The sequence below is a fragment of the Aethalodelphis obliquidens genome, unplaced genomic scaffold, assembly GCF_003676395.1.
Source record: "Aethalodelphis obliquidens isolate GAN/ISIS:26980383/991018 unplaced genomic scaffold, ASM367639v1 scaffold9, whole genome shotgun sequence".
Taxonomy (NCBI): Eukaryota; Metazoa; Chordata; class Mammalia; order Artiodactyla; family Delphinidae; genus Aethalodelphis; species Aethalodelphis obliquidens.
Window position 1 is genome coordinate 11,009,433 of NW_020837953.1, and position 23,652 is coordinate 11,033,084.

Genomic DNA, 23,652 nt, shown 5'->3' on the forward strand with positions numbered 1-23,652 from the left:
GCGGTACGCGGGCCTCTCACTGTTGTGGCCTCTCCCGTTGCGGAGCATAGGCTCCGGACGAGCAGGCTCAGCAACCATGACTCACGGGCCCAACCGCTCTGCGGCATGTGGGATCCTCCCGGACCGGGGCATGAACCTGTGTCCCCTGCATCGGCAGGCGGACTCTCAACTGATGCGCCACCAGGGAAGCCCCCTATTGGCCATTTTTATATCTTCTTTGGAAAGATGTCTAATCAAGTCCTTTGCCCATTTTTAATTGGAGTATTTGGGGGTTTTTTGGCTATTGAATTATATGAGTTCTTTATATATTTGGGGTATTAAACCCTTATCAGATATATGGTTTGCAGTCAGTGGACTGTTCCTTGATGACATCTGCATATCTTCTCAGTTTTCGAAGTAACATACAGGAGTGCCATCTCGTGTTAAGATCTTTGGAGTCAGGCAGACCTGGATATAAAAACTGGCTCTGAAACTTGCTGCATTCTAGCGCTTCACTGCCCTAAAATATTTTGGATATTCTTGAAACAACTATTTATTGAGAACCTATACTGGCCAGATACTATGCTAGACACTTATGTGTGTATTACCTTAATTAATATGACTTAAAGCTAACAACCTTTTTTGAGTCCATTTTATGTATTGGACACATAGTAACACAAAGTATTTTCCATTCCGTATGTCATTTAATACAGCAACCCAATGAAGTATTGGTACTATAGTTATTATTCCTACTTTAGAGAAGAAGAAATTGAGACCAACAGAGAAGAATTTTTTGAATATGAGGAACTCAGGTTGCTGTCATGGCTCTGGGTTTGTTTTCTATTCTTTTCTACCTGTGGAACAAAAGACTTTTTTGTATTATATGTTACCCAAGCTTGCTGCAAAGACTAACTGGGACTTTAACTTAAAGTCTCTTTTTGTTTTTCCTTTCCTTTAGGTTATGAATGCTAAGGGTGTCTCCAAGAGTTTAAGCAGGAAGTGTCAGGTGAAGATAAGTTTCTAAGAGGAAAGCACTGGGCAGGCTTGTAAGCGCATAAGCCCAGTTCCAGATAGGTACAGCTTTAGAAATAGCAACCTTAGTCACAAATGAAAAGGCAGTGTTTATATGTATTTGGTAAAAGAAGTATGGCTCACCTTTCTCTCATTTCCATGAACAGAACAATCCTTTGTCAGCAGTGATATTTTTGAAGGTCAAAGTTGACAAATTTTGTGCTTCTAAAATATAATGTTGAATCAGAATTCTTTTTATGATGTTTAATCGCTATCCAAAGTGCCTAGATAGGAATTTTCTTTAGGAAAGTAAAAATATGTCACTAAGGCCATGAAGGGTTTGATTGTAGCTTTGCTTGCTTAGGCAGCTGTGCTTCCATAGAACTTGTGTAGTGTAAGCTTCACCCGCCATCTTTTCCTTTATCGGCATGGAATTACTTTTCTTTTAATGTATAGTATAATCATTTTCTGCAGTGTTCAATCACTTAATATAAATGAAATTGAATTATGTGTTAATCTATAATTATAGACTAACCAACCTAATAAAAGCATATATATGAAATATTTGTACATTCTGATTTAATGATCTGTTTATTATACTGTAGTACCAGAAATTAGCTGGTTAATTTATAAGTAGACTCGATTCCTGAAAAGTAATTTGTGGAGTACTGGGAAAATTGTGATTCCTCCCTGTTTCTCATTAGCATCATTTTCATTTTTTCCTTTTTACCTTTTGGTCTTTGTCTTCACTGAATAGAATATCCTGGTCTTTGATTTGGCTCTCCTTCACAACCCAGCTATACTTCAAGTTTGGTTTAAATGCAGCTGTATTTCAAGCTGGGTTTAAGTCTCATCTGTCTCACAAAACTTTCTCTGACTATTTGATCCACCATAATTTTTTTTCTTTTCTGAAATTCTGCTGCTTTTCTCTTCAGCACAGTTTAAATTGTCTTCTAGATTATATACATTGACTTTATTATTTTTTTCCAGCTACATTCATGGATGTTATCTCCTTTCACCCTTGAACCCTAGAGGTAGATAAGATAGGCAATATTATTCCCCATTTTATAGATGCAAAAAATCTTATCTTAGAGGTAGATGAGATAAACAATATTATTCCCCATTTTATAGATCCCAAAAAAAAACAGGTAAGTTATTTGATTTCTTCAAGATAAGACTTCAGCCCAAGTCTTCATTCCACAATTTGCTTTCCCTATACTATAATGCCTCAAGTTTTGTACTTTACCGACTACTCCTACCATATGCTGAGCACATATAAATATTATCAGTTGGTTTAAAATAGATTATTTCCTTTCAAACCCCCAATCACTGATATCTGTTTCTTTTTAAAAAGGTACTTAAGTAATTGTGGAGTCTTTTATCATAATGGTGGAGCCTTAGTTCTTCAAAGGCACAACATGTTGTATGATCAAGATTTGAAGTTTGGACTACTGAAATTTTTCATATGCATTCATCAGACAGATGTCATTGACTGTGGACCATATGCCTAATATTAATGCTAGCTCTGGATATGAACAAATATTTATTGCATTATTTTGTTAGTAATATCTGGTCTCCTCTTTTTCGTACAGGAGAAATTAAACAGATTCTAGAAAATGAACTTCAGATACCTGTGTCTAAAATGCTGTTAAAAGGCTGGAAGACTGGAGATGTGGAAGACAGTGTGAGTTTAGTAACTGCATAAAAATAAAAGAAAATTAAGTTATGCTATTGACTAAATGATGTATAAAATTGTTTTTTATTAATGTTGTTACATATGTCAGTTGTAGGTTTGGTAATAGTAGCTGAGTTTAAGGAATCAGCAAACAATGTTTTTCAAGCTAAAACATTTTCATAGTAAACCAACAACAGTTTTAAGTGAGTTAGATATGTAAGTGGCATGTTTTTCCTACTTCTAACTATTTTATAGGAGTTAATTTGACATTCTTTTTTGAGAGCTTTTACATTTTTCTCAAACCTCATATGATGTCAGTATCAGTAAGTACCTTGGAATAATAATTTTTTTCTTAACATCTTTATTAGAGTATAATTGCTTTACAATGGTGTGTTAGTATCTGCTGTATAACAAAGTGAGTCAGCTATACATATACATAGATCCCCATGTCTACTCTCTCTTGAGTCTCCCTCCCACCCTCCCTATCCCACCCCTTCACGTGTTCACAAAGCACCAGGCTGATCTCCCTGTGCTATGCAGCTGCTTCCCACTAGCTATCTGTTTTACATTTGGTAATGTATATATGTCTATGCCACTCTCTCACTTTGTCCCAGCTTACCTTCCCCCTCCCTGTATTCTCAAGTCCATTCTCTATGTCTGTGTCTTTATTCCCATCCTGCCCCTAGGTTCTTTAGAACCTTTTTTTTAAGATTCCGTTTATATGTGTTAGCATACAGTATTTGTTTTTCTCTTTTTGACTTACTTACTTCACTCTGTATGACAGACTCTAGGTCCATCCAGCTAACTCAATTTCATTTCTTTTTATGGCTGAGTAATATTCCATTGTATATATGTGCCACATATTCTTTATCCATTCATCTGTTGATGGACACTTAGGTTGCTTCCATGTCCAGGCTGTTGTAAATAGACCTGCAATGAACATTGTGGTACATGACTCGGTTTTTTGTTTTTTTTTTCTTGCGGTACACGGGCCTCTTACTGCTGTGGCCTCTCCCGTTGCGGAGCACAGGCTCTGGACACGCAGGCTCAGCGGCCGTGGCTCACAGGCCCAGCCGCTCTGCGGCATGTGGGATCTTCCCGGACTGGGGCATGAACCCGTGTCCCCTGCATCGGCAGGCGGACTCTCAACTACTGCGCCACCAGGGAAACCCTACATGACTCTTTTTGAATTACGGTTTTCTCAGGGTATATGCCCAGTAGTGGGATTGCTGGGTCAAATGGTAGTTCTATTTTTAGTTTTTTAAGGAACCTCCATACTGTTCTCCATAGTGGCTGTATCAATTTACATTCCCACCAACAGTGCAAGAGGGTTTCCTTATTCTCCACACCCTCTCCAGCATTTATTGTTTGTAGATTTTTAAATGATGACCATTCTGAGTGGTGTGAGGTGATACCTCATTGTAGTTTTGATTTGCATTTTTCTAACGATTAGTGATGTTGAGCATCCTTCCATGGGTTTGTTGGCAATCTGTATATCTTCTTTGGAGAAATGCCTATTTAAGTCTTACGCCCATTTTTGGATTGGGTTTTTTGTTTTGTTTTTTTGATATGGAGCTGCTTGAGCTGCTTGTAAATTTTGGAGATTAATCCTTTGTCAGTTGCTTCATTTGCAAATATTTTCTCCCATTCTTAGGGTTATGTTTTTGCCTTGTTTATGGTTTCCTTTGCTGTGCAAAAACTTTTAAGTTTGATTAGGTCCCATTTATTTATTTTTGCTTTTTATTTCCATTTCTCTATGAGGTGGGTCAAAAAGGATCTTGCTGTTATTTATGTCATAGAGTGTTCTGCCTATGTTTTCCTCTAAGTGTCTGGCCTTCCATTTAGGTCTTTAATCCATTTTGAGTTTATTTTTGTGTATGGTGTTAGGGAGTGCTCTAGTTTCATTCTTTTACATGTAGCTGTCCAGTTTTCCCAACACCACTTATTGAAGAGGCTGTCTTTTCTCCATGGTATATTCTTGCCTCCTTTATCAAAGATAAGGTGACCATATGTGCGTGGGTCTATCTATCTCTGGGCTTTCTATCCTGTTCCATTGAGCTATATTTCTGTTTTTGTGCCAGTACCATACTACGTTGATGACTGTAGCTTTGTAGTTGGTCTGAAGGAAAGGAGCCTGATTCCTCCAGCTCCATTTTTCTTTCTCAAGATTGCTTTGGCTATTCGGGGTCTTCTGTGTCTCCATATAAATTGTGAAATTTTTTGTTCTGGTTCTGTGAAAAATGCCATTGGTAGCTTGATAGGGATTGCATTGAATTTGTAGATTGCTTTTGGTAGTAGAGTCATTTTCACAATGTTGATTCTTCCAATCCAAGAACATGGTATATCTCTCCATCTGCTTGTATCATCTTTAATTTCTTTCATCAGTGTCTTATAGTTTTCTGAATACAGGTCTTTTGTCTCCTTAGGTAGGTTTATTCCTAGGTATTTTATTCTTTTTGTTGCAATGGTAAATGGGAGTGTTTCCTTAATTTCTCTTTCAGAATTTTCATCATTAGTGTGTAAGAATACAAGGGATTTCTGTGCATTAATTTTGTATCCTGCTACTTTACCAAATTCATTGATTAGCTTTAGTAGTTTCTGGTAGCATCGTTAGGATTCTCTATGTATAGTATCATGTCCTCTGCAAACAGTGACAGTTTTACTTCTTCTTTTCTGATTTGGATTCCTTTTATCTTTTTATCTTCTCTGATTGCTGTGGCTTAAACTTCCAAAACTATGTTGAACAATAGTGGTGAGAGTGGGCAACCTTGTCTTTTTCCTGATATTTGTGGAAATGGTTTCAGTTTTTCACCATTGAGGACGACGTTGGCTGTGGGTTTGTCATATATGGCCTTTATTATGTTGACCTAAGTTCCCTCTATGCCTGCTTTCTGGAGGTTTTTTACCATAACTGGGTGTTGAATTTTGTCAAAAGCTTTCTCTGCATCTATTGAGATGATCATATGGTTTTTCTCCTTCAACTTGTTAATATGGAGTGTCACACTGATTGTTTTACATATATTGAAGAATACTTTACATCCCTGGGACAAACCCCACTTGATCATGGTATATGATCCTTTTAATATGCTGTTCGATTCTGTTTACTAGTATTTTGTTGAGGATTTTTGCATCTATGTTCATCAGTGATATTGGTCTGTAGTTTTCTTTTCTTGTGACATCTTTGTCTGGTTTTTTTATCAGGGTGGTAGGGGCCTTGTAGAATGAGTTTGGGAGTGTTCCTCCCTCTGCTATATTTTGGAAGAGTTTGAGAAAGATAGGTGTTAGCTCTTTTGTAAATGTTTGATAGAATTCGCCTGTGAAGCCATCTGGTCCTGGGCTTTTGTTTGTTGGAAAGTTTTTAATCACAATTTCAATTTCAGTGCTATTGATTGGTCTGTTTATATTTTCTATTTCTTCCTGGTTCAGTCTTGGAAGGTTGTGCTTTTCTAAGAATTTGTCCATTTCTTCCTGGTTTTCCATTTTATGGGCATACAGCTGCTTGTAGTAATCTCTCATGATCCTTTGTATTTCTGCAGTGTCAGTTGTTTCTTCTCCTTTTTCATTTCTAATTCTATTGATTTGAGTCATTTTCCCTTTTTTTCTTGATGAGTCTGCCTAATGGTTCATCAATTTTGTATATCTTCTCAAAGAACCAGCTCTTAGTTTTATTGATCATTGCTGTAGTTTCCTTCATTTCTTTTTCATTTATTTCTGATCTGATCTTTATGATTTCTTTCATTTTGCTAACTTTGGGGGTTTTTTTGTTCTTCTTTGTGTAATTGCTTTAGGTATAAGGTTAGGTTGTTAATTTTGAGATTTTTCTTGTTTTTGAGGTAGGATTGTATTGCTATAGACTTCCCTCTTAGAACTGCTTTTGCTGCATCCCATAGGTTTTGGGTCATCATGTTTTCATTGTCATTTGTTCCTAGGTATTTTTTGATTTCCTCTTTGATTTTTTCAGTGATCTCTTGGTTATTTAGTAGCATATTGTTTAGCCTCCATGTGTTTATATTTTACAGTTTTTTTCCTGTAATTCATATCTAGTCTCATAGCATTGTGGTTGGAAAAGATACTTGACATGATTTCAGTTTTCTTAAATTTACCAAGGCTTGGTTTGTGACCCAAGATATGATCTATCCTGGAAAATATTCCATGAGCACTTGAGAAGGAAGTGTATTCTGTTGTTTTTGGATGGAATGTCCTATAAATATCAATTAAGTCCATTTTGTTTAAAGCTTGTGTTTCCTTATTTATTTTCATTTTGGATGATCTCTTCATTGATGAAAGTGGGCTGTTAAAGTCCCCTACTATGATTGTGTTACTGTTGATTTCCTCTTTTATGGCTGTCAGCATTTGCCTTATGTATTGAAGTGCTCCTATGTTGGGTGCATAAGTATTTACAATTGTTATATCTTTTTCTTGGTTTGAGCCCTTGATCATTATGTAGTGTTCTTATTTGTCTCTTGTGAGAGTCTTTATTTTAAAGTCTATTTTATCTGATATTAGGATTGCTACTCCAGCTTTCTTTCGATTTCCATTTGCATGGAATATCTTTTTCTATCCCCTCATTTTCAGTCTGTATGTGTCCCTAGGTCTGAAGTGGGTCTCTTGTAGACAGCATATATACAGTCTTGTTTTTGGATCCATTCAACCAGTCTGTGTCTTTTGGTTGGAGCATTTAGTCCATTTACATTTAAGGTAATTATCAGTATGCATGTTCCTGTCACCACTTTCTTAATTGTTTTGGGTTTCTTATTGTAGGTCTTTCCCTTCTCTTGTGTTTCCTGCCTAGAGAAGTTCCTTTAGCATTTGTTGTAAAGCTGGTTTGGTGGTGTAGAATTCTCTTAGCTTTTGCTTGTCTGTAAATGTTTTAATTTCTCCATCAAATCTGAATGAGATCCTTGCTGGGTGGAGCAATCTTGGTTGCAGGTTTTTCCCTTTCATCACTTTAAATATGTCCTGCCACTCCTTTCTGGCTTGCAGAGTTTTTGCTGAAAGATCAGCTGTTGACCTTATGGGGATTCCCTTGTATGTTATTTGTTGCTTTTCCCCTGCTGCTTTTAATATTTTTTCTTTGTATTTAATTTTTGATAGTTTTATTAATATATGTCTTGGAGTGTTTCTCCTTGGATTTATCCTGTGTGGGAGTCTCTGTGCTTCCTGCAGTTGATTGACTATTTCCTTTCCCATATTAGCGAAGTTTTCAACTATAATCTCTTCAGATATTTTCTCAGCTCCTTTCTTTTTGTCTTCTTTTTATGGGACCCCTATAATTTAAATGTTGGTGCATTTAATGTTTTCCCAGACGTCTCTGAGATCGTCTTCAATTCTTTTCATTCTTTTTTCTTTATTCTGCTCTGTTGTAGTTATTTTCACTATTTTATCTTCCAGGTCACTTATCTGTTCTTCTGCCTCAGTTATTCTGCTATTGATTCCTTCTAGAGAATTTTTAATTTCATTTATTTTGTTATTCATCATTGTTTGTTTGCTCTTTAGTTCTTCTAGGTCCATGTTAAACGTTTCTTGTGTTTTCTCTATTCTATTTCCAAGATTTAGGATCATCTTTACTATCATTACTCTGACTTCTATTTCAGGTAGACTGCCTATTTCCTCTTCATTTGTTTGGACTGGTGGGTTTTTACCTTGCTCCTTCATCTACTGCGTATTTCTCTGTCTTCTCATTTTGCTTAACTGACTGTGTTTGGGGTCTCCTTTTCGCAGGCTGCAGTTCGTAGTTCCCATTGTTTTTGGTGCCTGTCGCCAGTGGGTAAGTTTGTTCAGTGACTTGTGTAGGCTTCCTGGGTGAGGGGACTGGTGCCTGTGTTTGATGGATGAGGTGGGTCTTGTCTTTATGGTGGGCAGGACCACGTCCAGCGGTATGTTTTTGGGTGTCTGTGAACTTATTACTATTTTTAGGCAGGCTCTCTGCTAATGGGTGGGGTTATGTTTCTGTCTTGCTACTTGTATGGCATGGGGTGTCCAGTGCTGGAGCTTTCTGGCCATTGAATGGAGCCAGGTCTTATCGTTGAGAATGGGATCTCTGGGAGAGCTCTCACTGGTTTATATTACGTGGGTCAGGGAGGTCTCTGGTGATACAGTGTCCTGAACCCGGCTCTCCCGCCTCAGAGGCTCAGGCCTGACACCTGGCCGTAGCACCAAGACCTTGTCAGCCACACGGCTCAGGAAAGTTTCTAGAGGTCCCGTGGTGTGGGCATGTCAAGCTCTCCCTTTTATAGCCATGAAAAAGTTGCTGTATTTGGCCCTTCCTTTCCTTGCAGATTGGCTCTACTAGGTCACTCTTCTGACGGTCAGCAAGGCTGCTCACCACTCCAGTCAGCAGCTCATTTCCCGCCTTAAGCGGGAAAGCCTAGAATAATAATTTATTGAACAATTACTTATTGGCCTGAAAGAAGTCATACACAGTATATACATTTATGTCCAGTAGTGTTTATGGAACAAGGAATATAATAGGAAATCTTTTTAACTCGGAAAATTTAAATGGTAAGAATATTTCTTTGTTTACTTGGATAGGGTCAGGTGCATAGAATGAGTTATATTTTAAGAATTTGTACAAAGTGTTGCAATTTTAAGGTAGTAGTTGCTATTCTCAAGGACCCAGTAGCAGCCTTTGGCATAAAATATTTCACACACTTACTCTTTTTCTGACAGAGAGAGTAGGGAGTGATGGAAGGAAATGAGTTAACTCCAGAGTTTTAGGTGTTTGAGGTAGAAATAATTATCAAATCTTTTCACAGTAGTTACTGAGTTGGTACTTCAGTACCAGGCAGAAACTTAGAATCTTCATCTTTTGGTTCAATTCTTTGTCAATTGCTTCTGGTAGACATAATGCTTATAAATAATTATATGTGAGTTCATTTGATATGTAGAGATGTTCTGAGTACTTCAGTAAGTTATTTATAGAAATTACAGGTTGACAAGATATTTATAAATTAGGTACAAATTAGTGATGTGCTATATTAGGGATCAGCAAACTTTTTCTGTACAGAGCCAGGTAGTTAATGTTTTAAGCTTTTTGGGCCATATAGTCTCTGTTGCAACTACTCAATTCTGCTGTTATAGCTTGAAAATAATTACAGACCATTTGTGTAAGAGTGAGCATGACTGTTCCAATAAATCAATATTTGTGGACACAGAAATTTGCATTTTATATAATTTCACATATCATGAAATACTCTTCTTTTGATTTGTTTTCAAACATTTAAAATGTAGGGCTTTCCTGGTGGCGCAGTGGTTGAGAGTCCGCCTGCCGATGCAGGGGACACGGGTTCGTGCCCCAGTCTGGGAAGATCCCACATGCCGCGGAGCGGCTGGGCCCGTGAGCCATGGCCGCTGAGCCTGCGCGTCCAGAGCCTGTGCTCCGCAACGCAGTGAGAGGCCTGCGTACCTCAAAAAAAAAAAAAAAATGTAAAAACCATGCTCAACTCACAGGCCATCCAAAAGCAGGCACTAGGCTGAATTTGTCACACAAGCTATAGCTGACTGATCCCTGCTGCTTTATGGTTGCTCTAATTGAAATGTGGATTAAAAAATAAAAATAAGTCTTGACTGAGTAAATCAGCAACTTTGGCAGAAGTAAAACACCAAAATGTATTAGTTTACATAGCTATATCATTTATTCCTTCATTTATTGAGAGACCTGTGAATGTGAATCAGCCTTACATGGCATTTTCGTTAGTTTGTGAAGAGAAAGGCAATCATGTTGAAAATGTTCTTAAAGCTATGTGTTCTAATACAGCTGTCTCTCAGTAACCATAGGAGATTGGTTCCAGGACCGCACCCCATACCAAAATCCGTGGATGCTCAAGTCTCTTATATAAAATGGCATTTTATTTGCATATAACCTACACATCCTCTGTATACTTTAAGTCATCTCTAAATTACTTATAATACCTAATACAATGTAAGTGCTATGTAAATAGTTGCTGATGTGCATCAAATTCAAGTTTTGCTTTTTGGAACTTTTGGAATTTTTCTGAGTATTTTCCATCCTTGTGTGTGGAACCCATGGATATGGAGGGCTGACTGTATTTGAACTTAGTCTTTGTTATCAATAATATTTTCAGTTACTTATTTCTATGTACTCTTTTCCGTAGGTGATTTCTGCTATTTCCATGCCATTAATTTTCTGATTGCTTCCAAATTTATATTTCCAGGTTATACTTCTGTGAATTCACATATCCAAATTGGTAGTTCACTTTTATGCTTGCATACCTTATTGGCATCTTTAACTTAACATGTTTAAAATGGAACTCTTGATTTTCCTTCCCATGCCATTTCTCCACCAGTCTTCCCCTATAAATGGCAGAACTATATCACCAGTGCTAAATGCAAAAATGTGGACATTAATCTTTTCCCATTTGAAAAACACCTAATCCTCAGAAACTAACACAACATTGTAAATCAATTATAATTCAATAAAAATAAATATTAATTAATTTATTAATTTATTGGCCATGCTGTGCAGCTTGCGGGATCTTAGTTCCCTGACCAGGGATTGAACCCGGGCCATGGCAGTGAAAGAGCTGAGTCCTAACCACTGGACTGCCAGGGAATTCCCCAATAAAATAAATTTTTTAAAAATTTCAAAAGCACCTAATCCTTTGGTAAGTCCTATAGCATCTATCTCCAAAATATATCTCAACCATGGCCACTTTTCAGTATTTTTATTGCACTGCCTAATCCAGGCTGTTAGCATATCTTGCCTGGAACAGTGTAATAGCTTCATTATTGTTTTTCCAGCTTTTTTTCTTGGTTTCTCCCAATGCATTCTCAACACAGGAGCCAGAATGAGCTTTTAAAAATATAAATCAAATTATATCACTCTCCTGGTAAAGCATAAATTTTTATTGCACTTTGAATAAAATTCAAGCTACTCACCATGGTTTAAAAGGTATTGTATTATTTACCCTCTATTCACATCTACAGCCTCATCTTCAGCCTTTCATACCCTCTCTTTCCAAGCTGCAGCCATAGAAACCTCTTTTTAATTCTTCTAATAGGCTCAAGCTCTCTATAACTTCACCTGACAGGTGCTATTTAACTGCCTGGAATGCTTTACACCCAATTCTTCACATGGGTGGCTCTTTTTCATCTTTCAAGTCTCAGCTTAAAATGTTACTTTTCTGTAACAGACCTCTGTATAAAAGGCTCCCATCCCAGCGTTTCCCATCACAACACCATAAGTAGAGGGACCACGTCTGTTTCTTTCACCATTAGATATCCAATGCCTGGTATAACAGGCATCAAATAAATGTTTGTGGAATGACTGAATGACTTAAAGAAAGCATCCATTTATTTCATCATATCATATGTGGTTTGAGAAGGAAGGTTTAGTGGAAAATCTTTGGATGATGGCATGGCAAACTGACAATAATGATCAAGTGGTAAGACCAAGCAGTTATCAATAATCCTCAAAGTAAAATAATGGAAGATGAAAAATAACTTTCCTGTGTGTATATGCATGTGGTTTTTTTTTTTTGTTTGCACGTGAACTCTTGAAAGGTAACATAAATCAGTTTCAAAAGGACTTTCATATATTTGACAAAAAGATTCAGAACTTCAGGGCTTCCTGGATGATTGTGAAGTTATGATTAATTACCTACTACAGTGTCTTATTTTCAAACCATGGGTCACAAGCCATTAGTGAGTTTTGAAGTTAACTGAGTGGGTTATAGCCAGTATTAAAAGAAAAAGAAATAGGATAAAAGATGTCAGAGTGTATTGCAAATAATGAGTAAGTATTTCTTTTTATTTAAGAAATAACTAATGAGTCAAGAGTAAGTCCCAAAGCCTGTGAAGGAAGACTGTGCCCTTAGTAAGATGGGCCCTCTCATGGAGGGGTCAAGAATAAGTTCATTATGTTCTATGCTTGGGTAAGATCAGCCCTTCTCAGGTGTCCCTACTTCTATCTGCAGGGTTAAAAGGGGATCCTAGATATCTACTCCACCTTTCTTTCCAACACTTTCAGCCCTGACATTATTATTTGCTTTGATTCAACCAGAACCAATTTCATTAAGCCTTTTCCTCCTGTTTATGCAAGTCACTGCAAGGAGTCTCAGATTCCCACTTCACCCCTCACTCAAACCTCCATAGCCTCAGCACAGCCCATATCTGTCTCTATTCTTTTTCCTTTACAGTGCTTGAAACCTTTTTGCTATGCCCTGTGGAACTATTCATCATTAACCAAATTCCTCTTATTGTCAACCTCTTCCCTGCACATTCTCTTCACCATCTACCCTCTGACTGAAATCTGCCTTTCTGATCACACTGTTTTTCTGTAGGCTTCTCAGTGTTAATTTCTTTGTTCCAGTAGCCGTCATACCACTGGACTAACTGGTAAAACGTGTGTTCTCATTGTTCCTCATTTCCATTTTCAGTCCTTCCTCTCTAAAAAACCTTCAGCTTTGACTTTCATGTAAAAAAAAATTGTATCACCTACTTACTGAGGTCATCTTTCCTCATTTTCTGATGATTTTTAGTTCCTGGTTTATAATTGCTCTCTGTGTTAATTCTTAGTAATATAGCCATGTAAATGATTCTTCTAACATCTTGGCCTCTTAGTTTCTTGAACTTATTTTCTACAGTGATCTTTTTTTCCCGTCCTATGTCAGCCATATCTTCCTGTGGTCTTGTCATTTAATTAAAACAATTCTTAAATACTAATTTCAAGCTTCCATTTTCTGCTAATCGTGTCTCGTCTTTCTAGCCCACTTCCTTTAGTATCCTAACCCTAACAATCCTTCAGCCTTATTCAGGCCTCCAATCCATTGTTTCTACCATCTTTTCATGATCATTACCTCTTTCATGTCCTCTCTTTCTTCCTTAGAGTGGGCAATATCCCATGGTCATTCATTGTAATCACTTTCTTGCATGTAGCCTCAACTCTTGCTTCATGGATCTTGCTTGACAAAAATCCGTACCTTGGATAAATACAACTCTGTCTATTCTGTGCCTCAGAGCTAAATGTGACTAGAGACAAACAAAATCATGCTGATTGGTGTATCTTTAAATTCACGACCATAATCTTTAGAGAGCCCCCTAATGTTGCTAGGCAGTGATAGCATATTTACCTGGTTTATCCACACTCTCCTAAATGGCCATTTTACACTTATCTTTTCCTCAGACCTTTAAAACACCTCTCCCAGACCTAAAAAACCCTCAGCTGATGACTTCATTTCCTATTTTGTTTCACTGATTAAATGAAGGCAATCACAAGAGAATTTCCACAAGCTTCCAACTTGGTCTCTGTTTACTTACCTGCATCTTATACACATACTCTTCTTTTTCTCCTGTTACTCTAGATGGCATGCCCAATCTCCTATCTAACACCAAACCTCCATGTTTGCTTCAGATTACATTCTATATTCCCTCTGGCCTAAATCAAGGACTTCCTTCACTTTAATTCTTCCCTGCATCATCAGTTTTTCCCTCTAGTAGAGTGTTACCATTAACATTCAAACGTGATGTTATTTCTTCCATTTTTCTCTTGATCCCACCTCCCCTTCCAGCAATCACTCCATTTCTCTAGTCCCTTTGATAACAAAACTTCCCCCAAAGAGTTGTCTACATTTGTTGTCTCTAATTCCTTTCCTCCCGTTTCTCTTGAGCCCAGTCTAAGTAGGGATCTGCTAGTGGACTTGCTAATGTCACTCATGACCACATTACTAAATTCAGTGTCATGGCTTTTAAGTGTCGTCTGTGTGCACTGTCAATTTTATATCTCTAATTTATATTTCTACCCTAGACCTGTTCCCTGAATTGTCTTCTCTTCACCTGAGATTTGGGATTTTTTTTAAAGGTGTATTTTATTTAGGTGGTTGGTTTGATATTTAATTGGTTTTATTCTTTTATTTCTCTGACACAAGTCAGTGGATGTTGGAAGACTGAGGGGAACTGCATAATAAACTGCCTGTTAATTGCAGTGCAGAACTATGGCGAGGTCCTGTTGCTGGATTCCATCATCCCAATTCCAATGCAATGGCAAATAATAGGTTCTTTCTTTATAGAGTATCAGTCTTCTCTCAATGGACTAGACAACACTGGTATTATAGTATCACTCCTAAACAAAATTTATTATGACCAAATCAGAAAAGTAATATGATTATAATCTATCTCGTCATATAAAATTATAGATAACAAGACCTGGAGAGAAAAATCCTGGATTACACTCCCAGCTTGGTTAGGGTCTTAGAGTTTTCATGTATAAAATAGGAAGCATTGATTTTAGTTGCCAGGGTGGTTGTAAAAATTCATTAAGCAGGAGAGGTACATTATATGTGAAATCACAAATTACAAAGCATGATTATTACAATTATTTATGCTAGTAAATACCAATAGTAATCTATTTCATTCAACTCTCACTTGATTTTTATAACAACTCTACAAGATTACAGGCTGATTTTGATATCTCTAATTTATAAATTAGGAAATTGAGGTGTTTAGAAGTGTTTTGTGGATTGTTCAAGGTCATCAGTGAATACTTCTGATACTGAAATCTCCATCTGACCCTCCATCTACTATAGCTTCCAGTTTCTTGACACAAATATATAAAGCTTTATTCCAAAGATGCCTTCTTTTTTGGAAGCTGTTCTCTATAATGAGATTTTTTAAAAAATATCTTGTAATTGTCATTATATACTTGTTGAAGGGTATTTATATACATTATTTCACTTACTGTAGTTCTCAAGAATATTAATGAAATTTTGGTGTGTGAATGAACTTTTAGTTACCGTACACTATTAATCATTTAGTAAAATGTAGATATAAAATAACATGCTTTTAAATTGTTTACTGACAATATTATTCTCAAGGTTTGGTGAGAGCTATATCTTAAACCACGTCTTATAAAATTTTTTTTTCTTAACTTGATTTTACTGCCACTAGGGGGTGCCTGTTAATTGAGTCTTATTTTGTATTTACATTTTTTTTTTAAAGCTAAGAGCAGTAAAATTACCATATAAGTGTCTGTAACTGAATTATATTTAGAATTATTTTAAAGTAAGTAATGTTTTTCAGAAAACAGAATTTCAGGCTTTTTGAGAATTTAAGAGCAAACTCTTTAATTGTAATCTTTATAACAGTTGAAATGCATTTAAAAACTTTTTAAATCAGATTTCACTAATTAATTCAAAGGTGATGCAGTACCCCTATGGCACAACTTCAGGTTATACTGTAAATCATGGTAAAATCAGAAGGGATGGGGACTGTTAATTATACCTGTTTCATATTATTATAGGAAAAATTCAGTCTGTCAAAGATTTATTGATTACCTACTAGATGAAAACAAGCTCTGTCCTGTGGGAGCTTATAACCTATTCATTAAGGTATATATAAGCTTATATATATATATATATTTATTTATTTAATTTATTTATTTATTTATTTTTGGCTGTGTTGGGTCTTCGTTCCTTTCTCTAGTTGCAATGAGCAGGGGCTACTCTTCGTTGCGGTGTGCAGGCTTCTCATTGCGGTGGCTTCTCTTGTTGTGGAGCACAGGCTCTAAGCACGCAGGCTCAGTAGTTGTGGCTCATGGGCTTAGTTGCTCCATGGCATGTGGGATCTTCCTGGGCCAGGGTTTGAACCCATGTCCCCTGCATTGGCAGGCGGATTCTTAACCACTGTGCCACCAGGGAAGTCCCCTTAATTCATCTCTTTAAAGAAAATTTCCAACACTGTTTTGGTGTCCTGTGTGCCACTCAGGTTGATTCATCCAGTAATCACCTCTTTTCTTCATCTGCTCTAAAAGTTGGTGTTCCCCAGAATTCTGTTTTCAGCAGTCCCTCTTACTGTACATTCTCCCTGATGTCTCCTCTCAATACTTCAATTTCCAAAAACATATATAGATGACAAGTCTCTATTTATAAACACCTGTTTCCTACTTGCCAGTGGAGCTTTTCACTGGTGTGTGTCCCATATGTAATTCAGTCACATGTCTAGAACTGAGACAATCCAGAAAAATATGTACTACTTACTGCCTATATTTTTTGTCTCAAATGTACAATGCTACAAAATGTTGCAGTGTATTCCAAGTAGGATGATAATTATTTAAAAGGTCATCAGTTTGGTTTATAAGTAATTAATGAATTTATTAAGATTATTTTTGGTAGGAAGATGAGAATAAGAACCAGGTTGTAGTAGATTTTAATGGATAAGTGAGAAATGAGGGATTAGAGTTACTGTTATTTTCAGAAAATTCAACTCTGAAGGGAGAGAGAAGTTGAGGGAGGAGTAGGGTCAAGAGAAGAATTATTAGAAGATAGAAGAATTATTAGAAGAATTATTAGAAGAATTATTAGAATTATGAGGAGGAAGAGACAGCAAATAGGAAAAATTTGAAAAAGTGAAACCAAAAAGGGTATGGGAGTGTCTAAACTTAAGCTGCAATGATAAAATACCATAGACTGGGTGACAAACAATAGACATTTATTTCTCACAGTTCTTGAGGCTGAAAGGCCCAATCAGGGTTCCTGTGAGATTTAGTTTCTAGTGAGAGTTCTCTTCCTGGCTTGCAGACAGCTGCCTTCTTACTGTGTCCTCATATGGGGGGATGGGGGTAGGGGGGAAGGAGGGAGGGAAAGGAAGTAGGGGAAGGGAAGTAGAGGAGGCAGGGAGCAAGCAAGTACTGGAGTCCTCTTGTCTCTCTTCCTCTTCTTATAAAGACACCAATCCTATTGGATTAGGGCCCCACCCTTATGACTTCATTTAATCTTAATTACTTCCTAAAGACTGTTTACAGATACAGCCATATTGGGGGTTAGGGCTTCAATATAAGATTTCTAGGGTTGGGGCATGCAGTTCAGTCTATAGCAGGGAGGCAGGGTAGAGTCCAGGGGTTAAGTGTTGAAGTTACCTGGCAGGTTTAGAGATAGTAGAAAAGGCAGAAGAATAGAAGATTGGAGCAAGTGAAGAACATTTCTGGATTCTGGATTTCAGTGCTGTTAAGTAATAGTTGTTGAAAAGTTTAAATTATAGATAATACTGCAGTAGAAGATAGGTAATAGTTACAAGAATAAGGATATGAAGTTAAAGTATTTGGTAAGTGATAGTGACACAACAGTTATCATTTATGAAGACAGGCTTTTTGCCAAGCCCTTTATATATATATTATCTGATTAAATCCTCACAATAAATCATAGATAGGTGTTCTTTGTCACATTTTGCAGATGGGTAAACTGAATTAGAGGTAGTGGTTAGGTGATGGCAGAGAGAGGGTAGTTATTGAGAGCTTGTTTAGGTTCTTGTTTGAAGAAAGCTACAGCTACTGATTAAATTAGTCTGTATTAGAAAAGTATAAACCTAGGTATAAATGTTATAACTTAAGGGGATAAACACTAAAGAAAAATAACCTGCATGCTTCTAGAAGAAAAAAGAATAGTCAGCTATATGTTGTTTATCAGAGAAATATCTCTTAAAGAAATGACACAGAAAAGAGAAAATAAAGGGTATAAGAAATGATATTTAAGCCAAATATTAATTTTTATAATGTAGTGTGGCAATATTAATATCACATAAAATTGAATTTAAGGCAAATAATATTGAGGGACAGTTTACTAAGAAGATATGACAATTGTAAACTTGTGTGCACAAATCAGCAAAAATTGACAAAATTACAAGGGGAAATAGTTCAACCACAATTATATACAAATGTCTTATGGAAACTAATGAATTAAGCAATAAGTCTTTGTAGGCTATTTATTATTTGAATAACCAAATTAAGCACATATAGAATACTTATGAAAATTGACCACGTATTAGAACACAAAGCCAGTATCAAAGAATCACTATCATGCTGACCCATTCTCTGGCCATTATGCAATAAAATTAGAAGTGAAGTAATAATAAAAAGGTATCTCTGAGATTCTCCATACATTTGGATACTACAAATAATTTACTTCACAATAATTTATGGGTAAAAATGAGATCATGATAGCAACCACTAGCTGTTCAGAAGTGAACATAAATAAGAGTGCTATATATTAAAACTTTGAATGTAGCAAAAGTGGTACTTAGAGGGAAATTTGTAATATTAAGTCCACTAATTAGAAGATAAGAAAGATAGAAAACAATTGTATGTTCAACTTAAGAAAATAGAGAAATAACAATAGAGTAAATCTGAAGAAAATAGAAGGAAAGAAAGATTTAAAAGCAGTAATTAATGATAGAAGTAATCAACAAGTAATAACTGCTTGAAAAACCAAGCCAAGAAAAAACGAGGGTAAGCACAAAAATATTAGGTGTGAAAAAGGGGACTTAACTACAGATTCAGAAGAGATTATTTGATTAATAAAATAATTATTAAATAAGTTAATACAAAACAAATAAGAAATTAATAAATTAAATTGTTTTAAAACAAAAATGTGTGTGAATAGTAATAAAATAAGCATATCTTCATGGCTTATTAAAATCTGAAATTTAGTTGAAATGGAAAATTTTGCATAAACTCTCAAGTACTACAATGAATACAAGAAATAGGTAACCTGAAAAAATGATAGCCATCAAAGAAATTGAATTTATAGTCAAAAATTTCACATGCCACTTCTTCACCCTCCCCCACCCCAGAGGATTTCCATAAAGAAATTTTACACAAACTCTTCCCAGTGAGACTGCTACCTATCTTATTTTATAATGTTCATGTAGGGCTTCCCTGGTGGCACAGTGGTTGAGAATCTGCCTGCTAATGTTGGGGACACGGGTTTGAGCCCTGGTCTGGGAAGATCCCACATGCCACGGAGCATCTAGGCCCGTGAGCCACAACTACTGAGCCTGCACGTCTGGAGCCTATGCTCCGCAACAAGAGAGGCCGTGATAGTGAGAGGCCCGCACGCCACAATGAAGAGTGGCCCCCGCTTGCCACAACTAGAGAAAGCCCTCGCACAGAAACGAAGACCCAACGCAGCCAAAAATAAATAAATTAATAAATTTTTAAAAAAAGTTAATGTTCATGTAATCTTGTTACCAAAATTAGAAAAAGATAATGTAAGAAAAAATTGTGTGTAAATCTCACTTATAACCATAGATAATAAAAATGAGTAGGTAAACTTTTCTTTGCCTTCTCTCAGCCTTACCATTTAATGACCTCTTTTTTCCCCTGTCCTTATTCCACTACTTCAAATGGCACCTCTCCCAGCATTCAAATGGTCTAAGATGTAAATGAACCAAAAACCATAACTTGATTATGTCTCTCCCCTGCTCAAACCCCTCCATTTGCGTTTTTGCACTTAGAATAAAATCCAGGTTCCTTACTAAGGTATATAAAGGACTTATATAATCTTGTTCCTGACTCTCTCTCTAACTTCATCTTTTATCATTCTCATCTCTGGCTTGTATCTTGCCAGCCACACTGGCCTCCCTGCTCTTCTTCTAAGTGTGCTTCAACTTCAGGACATTTGCACTTTGCTATTCCCCTGCCTGAAATGATCTACCACTTATCAACTTGGCTTACTCCTTTACTTTATTCAGGCCTCTACTCAAATGTTACATCCTCAGATAGGCTTTCCTTGATTCCCCTGGCTAAAAAAGCCCCTCTGTTATACATTCTCCCTTTATCTTACATTATGACAACAATGCATTATATTAGTAATATTAGTAATATATTCATATTTGTTGTCTGTGTCCCTCATCACAATGTAAAGCTGTAAGAAATCAGCAGCTTTCTTTTTTGTTCACTGTTGTATCCTCAACAGCTAAAAGAGGGCCTGAAATATAGTAGGTACTTAGAACTATTTGTGGAATGAATACTGTGAAGTGCTACATGCCTAAGGATGTTTGCCTCCTAAGAGAGACCAAAGGTAAGAAGTAAAGTTCTAATGGAGGGCTATCAAGCATCATGCAGAACAGATATAAGATACTTGGGGAGCCGAAGATCTTACAAGTGTCCCATAAATGTAATGAACTAGGCAATCTCCACTTCTTGACCTGAGTTTAGCCTTTTTGTCCAGTGTTCCTTTTCATTTTTCTCATCAAAGTATGGAGTAATGGAAGGAGCTCTGGCTTTATAGTGAGACACTGTTTATCCTATAACTGTCCTACACTGGTTTTGTGGCCTCAGGCAACATCTTTCTTCTCTGAGTCTTAGTTTCCCTAGTATTATTTCTTATATGGCTGTCCTCTCTCCAACCAGATCCCAAGCTGTAAAGAGCAAGAGCATTCTTGCTGAGCATCTCCCTCAGTTCACGAGAGTGCCATCTATATAGAGGCCCTTAATAAACATTTGTTGTAATGAATATGAAAAGTTTCATGACAAATTGAGGGATTTAATTTTTTATCCATGCATGTGTAGTCTCTCCATTGGCTGTTTTGCTATTTGTCAAACTCATCATAAAGTGTTTTTCAGATAAATGGAGAGTCCATCTCATTTATTCATGCAGGATGTCAGTTATTCACTCATTTACTAGATATAGATTGAGTACCGTCTTAAAATGTGTTAGGTCCTTGTTCTAGGTGTTAGGGATACAATGAGAAACGAGACAACAAGGTACCTGCTTTCATGGAGTTTACAATATAATATGTGTAGACATGGTAGGGTGGAGGGACAGGCAACAAACTACAAATAAACCAGAAAAATTATCAGATGATAACAAGTGCTTTGCAGAAAACTGAAATAGAATGATATGATAAGAAGTAATTGGGTGACTACTGTAAGTTGTAAGGTCAGGAAAGTGGTACTGTTTCAACTGAGACATGAATGATTGAGGAACCATTAAAGTGAAGAGCAGAATGAATAGTATTCTAGGCAAGGGAAATAACTAGTGCCAAAGCCCTCAGGCCATGTATAAATATAAATGGAGAAGGTTTAGTATTTCTGGATTTGGTATTACTAATGATCACCTTGCTAGAAAAGGACTGAATGGGTGTCTTGGTAATAAGACAGTCTTTTCAACTTGCTTTGGTCTTATTCTAATAAGTGCTAAAAATGTCCAGCTCCATTTTAATTATATAGATTGTCTTCATTTTTATGGCAGGGTGACAGAAAATAAGGTATCCCTTATGTGTAACTGTCCCTTTTACAAGTAGTAATTGAGTCTTGCTTTTGAACTTTGACCTTTTTATACTGGGAGGATGGTTCCCATTAATATTTTGTTGAGTTCTATGAGGGTAATGTTGAGCTCTGGTCATGCAGTCTAGCATATGGTCCTCTTGTATGGCTTCTGAGTTGTGAAGTTGCTTTTAATTCTGACTTTGAATTAGTTGCTATTTGTGCAAGCATTAGTAAATTCAGTAAATTCAATTAGTAAATTCAATTAGTAAATTCTAATTGGGACTCCTGTGATAGTTGAGTAAACCACTGGTGTTACAATATATGGCCTTTTTTTGTCCTTGGAAAACCGTTGGTGGGAAAGCAGGTGACAGTAGCCTTGAGTTAGGTGAGAGTAGGGTATTATATTTTCTGATGTATACTGTGGAAGGAAATTGAGGAGTAGTGAGTCAAGATATCTGAGTCCTAGCCCCATCTGCGTTCTAGCCCCAGCTCTCCTACAGAATCACTGTTTAACTTAGGGCAGGTCACTCCTCTCTGCTCCGGGCCTCAGATGTTACCAGAAAATAAAGAGGCTCCATGACTGGAAAAAGAAACTGCTTTAGTAGCCAGACAAGCACCAAATGGATCATGTGGCTTAGACTTGAGTCCTAAGTGAGGTCTTTTACCTTTCACTCCAGATCTAAATCTTAGGACCCACATGCTCAAGTGACCTATAAAAAGAGTTATGACTGGGTCTTCAGAGCCTTAAGGACTGATGCAATAGACCTGCCTCACCAACCTGGTCACAGCAGGAAACATAGCTTAGAGGGCTCATGGCAAACCTTATCCAGGGGTGTTTACCACAGAGGATAAAAAGTGGAAAGGAATTTAGTGCACTAGGGCATAGGAAATGGAAGAGGAAGCTGCTGGTCTCATCCCCTGCCTTCTGTGAAACCTAACCTACTACAAGGTGACCTTGTGAATAATTATAATAGTCTCTTCTTTTCTCTGGAGGAGGCAGGTTTAGAATGGGGAGAAAATGCTACAAGTGTTAAAACACTTCCTTTGTGAGGAGAAGCAGCATGGGCAGAAATAGTGTTCACCCTGTAAGCAGAGGCAAAAGCTTGAAGAAAAGAAAATGAAACATTGTTCTCATGATCCTTGAGGTCTCTTCTAACCTTCTACGTCGGATATGCACTTCACTAAATCCATTAAGCCTGGTATAATTAAGGGAAAAACTGAACTATTCCTCTTCTATCTCTGCTTCTTATAACTAGCTGTGGTAATAGGTATCCAGCTGTGCTTCTAGCCTCCGTCTTAGCTAAGAGGTGACACCCTCTGGGTGGTATGTGTACTGATACTCATACAAACAGTTTATTTTTTTCTTTTTTGTTTTCTTTTTCCCATCTCTCCCACCCTGTACTGAGGCCATTCAGGATACTTGTTCACCCCCCATTATCCCAACTAAAAAGATAACTGAACAGTATCATGGAACTATTGTGGGGTTCACTTACTACAAGGACATTCTAAGGATGCTTTCAGATAGCTCTCATCCTACTTCTGTTTCCGCAGCACCTCACAATCTCTGCACAGATGTTAATCCTTATAATATTTTTTACTTTTTATTAGCCTATATCCTGCTATTTCAATTTTTGGTGTTCTCCCTTAATGCAAGAGTCATATCCATCAGAGCTCTGACTTAGAAGAAAGCTCTAGAGTATCATCTTTGGAAGGATTTAAAGGAATCATCTAATCTAGTCCCATTTTATGACTAGGGGAACTGAGGTACAGAAAGGGGAAACTTTACGTATGCAAGTAAATGTTCTGAAAGGATTGGTTAATTTTTTCTTCCAAAATGCTTTACAAAACAACTTCTTTTTTGTTTGTTTTCACAAAGGATATTCATCTGTGAAAATGTTTAACCAGTGTTGTAAGTAGTTGATAACAATTCGCTGTATCATTCTTAAAGTAACTCTTAATTTCTTAAGAATAAATTAATATAATCAGTGTT

At 36.8% G+C, this 23,652-nt stretch overlaps 1 protein-coding gene across 1 annotated transcript in view; it reads left to right on the top strand.

Moving 5' to 3' along the window:
• FAF1 (Fas associated factor 1) overlaps positions 1 to 23,652 on the top strand; it is a 488,997-nt gene that overhangs the window by 218,974 nt on the left and 246,371 nt on the right. Inside the window, exons 5-8 of the mRNA XM_027108597.1 lie at positions 2,583 to 2,678; positions 3,956 to 3,985; positions 7,280 to 7,293; positions 20,020 to 20,048. Of these exons, the coding sequence (XP_026964398.1) occupies positions 2,583 to 2,678; positions 3,956 to 3,985; positions 7,280 to 7,293; positions 20,020 to 20,048 (169 nt within the window). The remainder of the gene's footprint in view (positions 1 to 2,582; positions 2,679 to 3,955; positions 3,986 to 7,279; positions 7,294 to 20,019; positions 20,049 to 23,652) is intronic.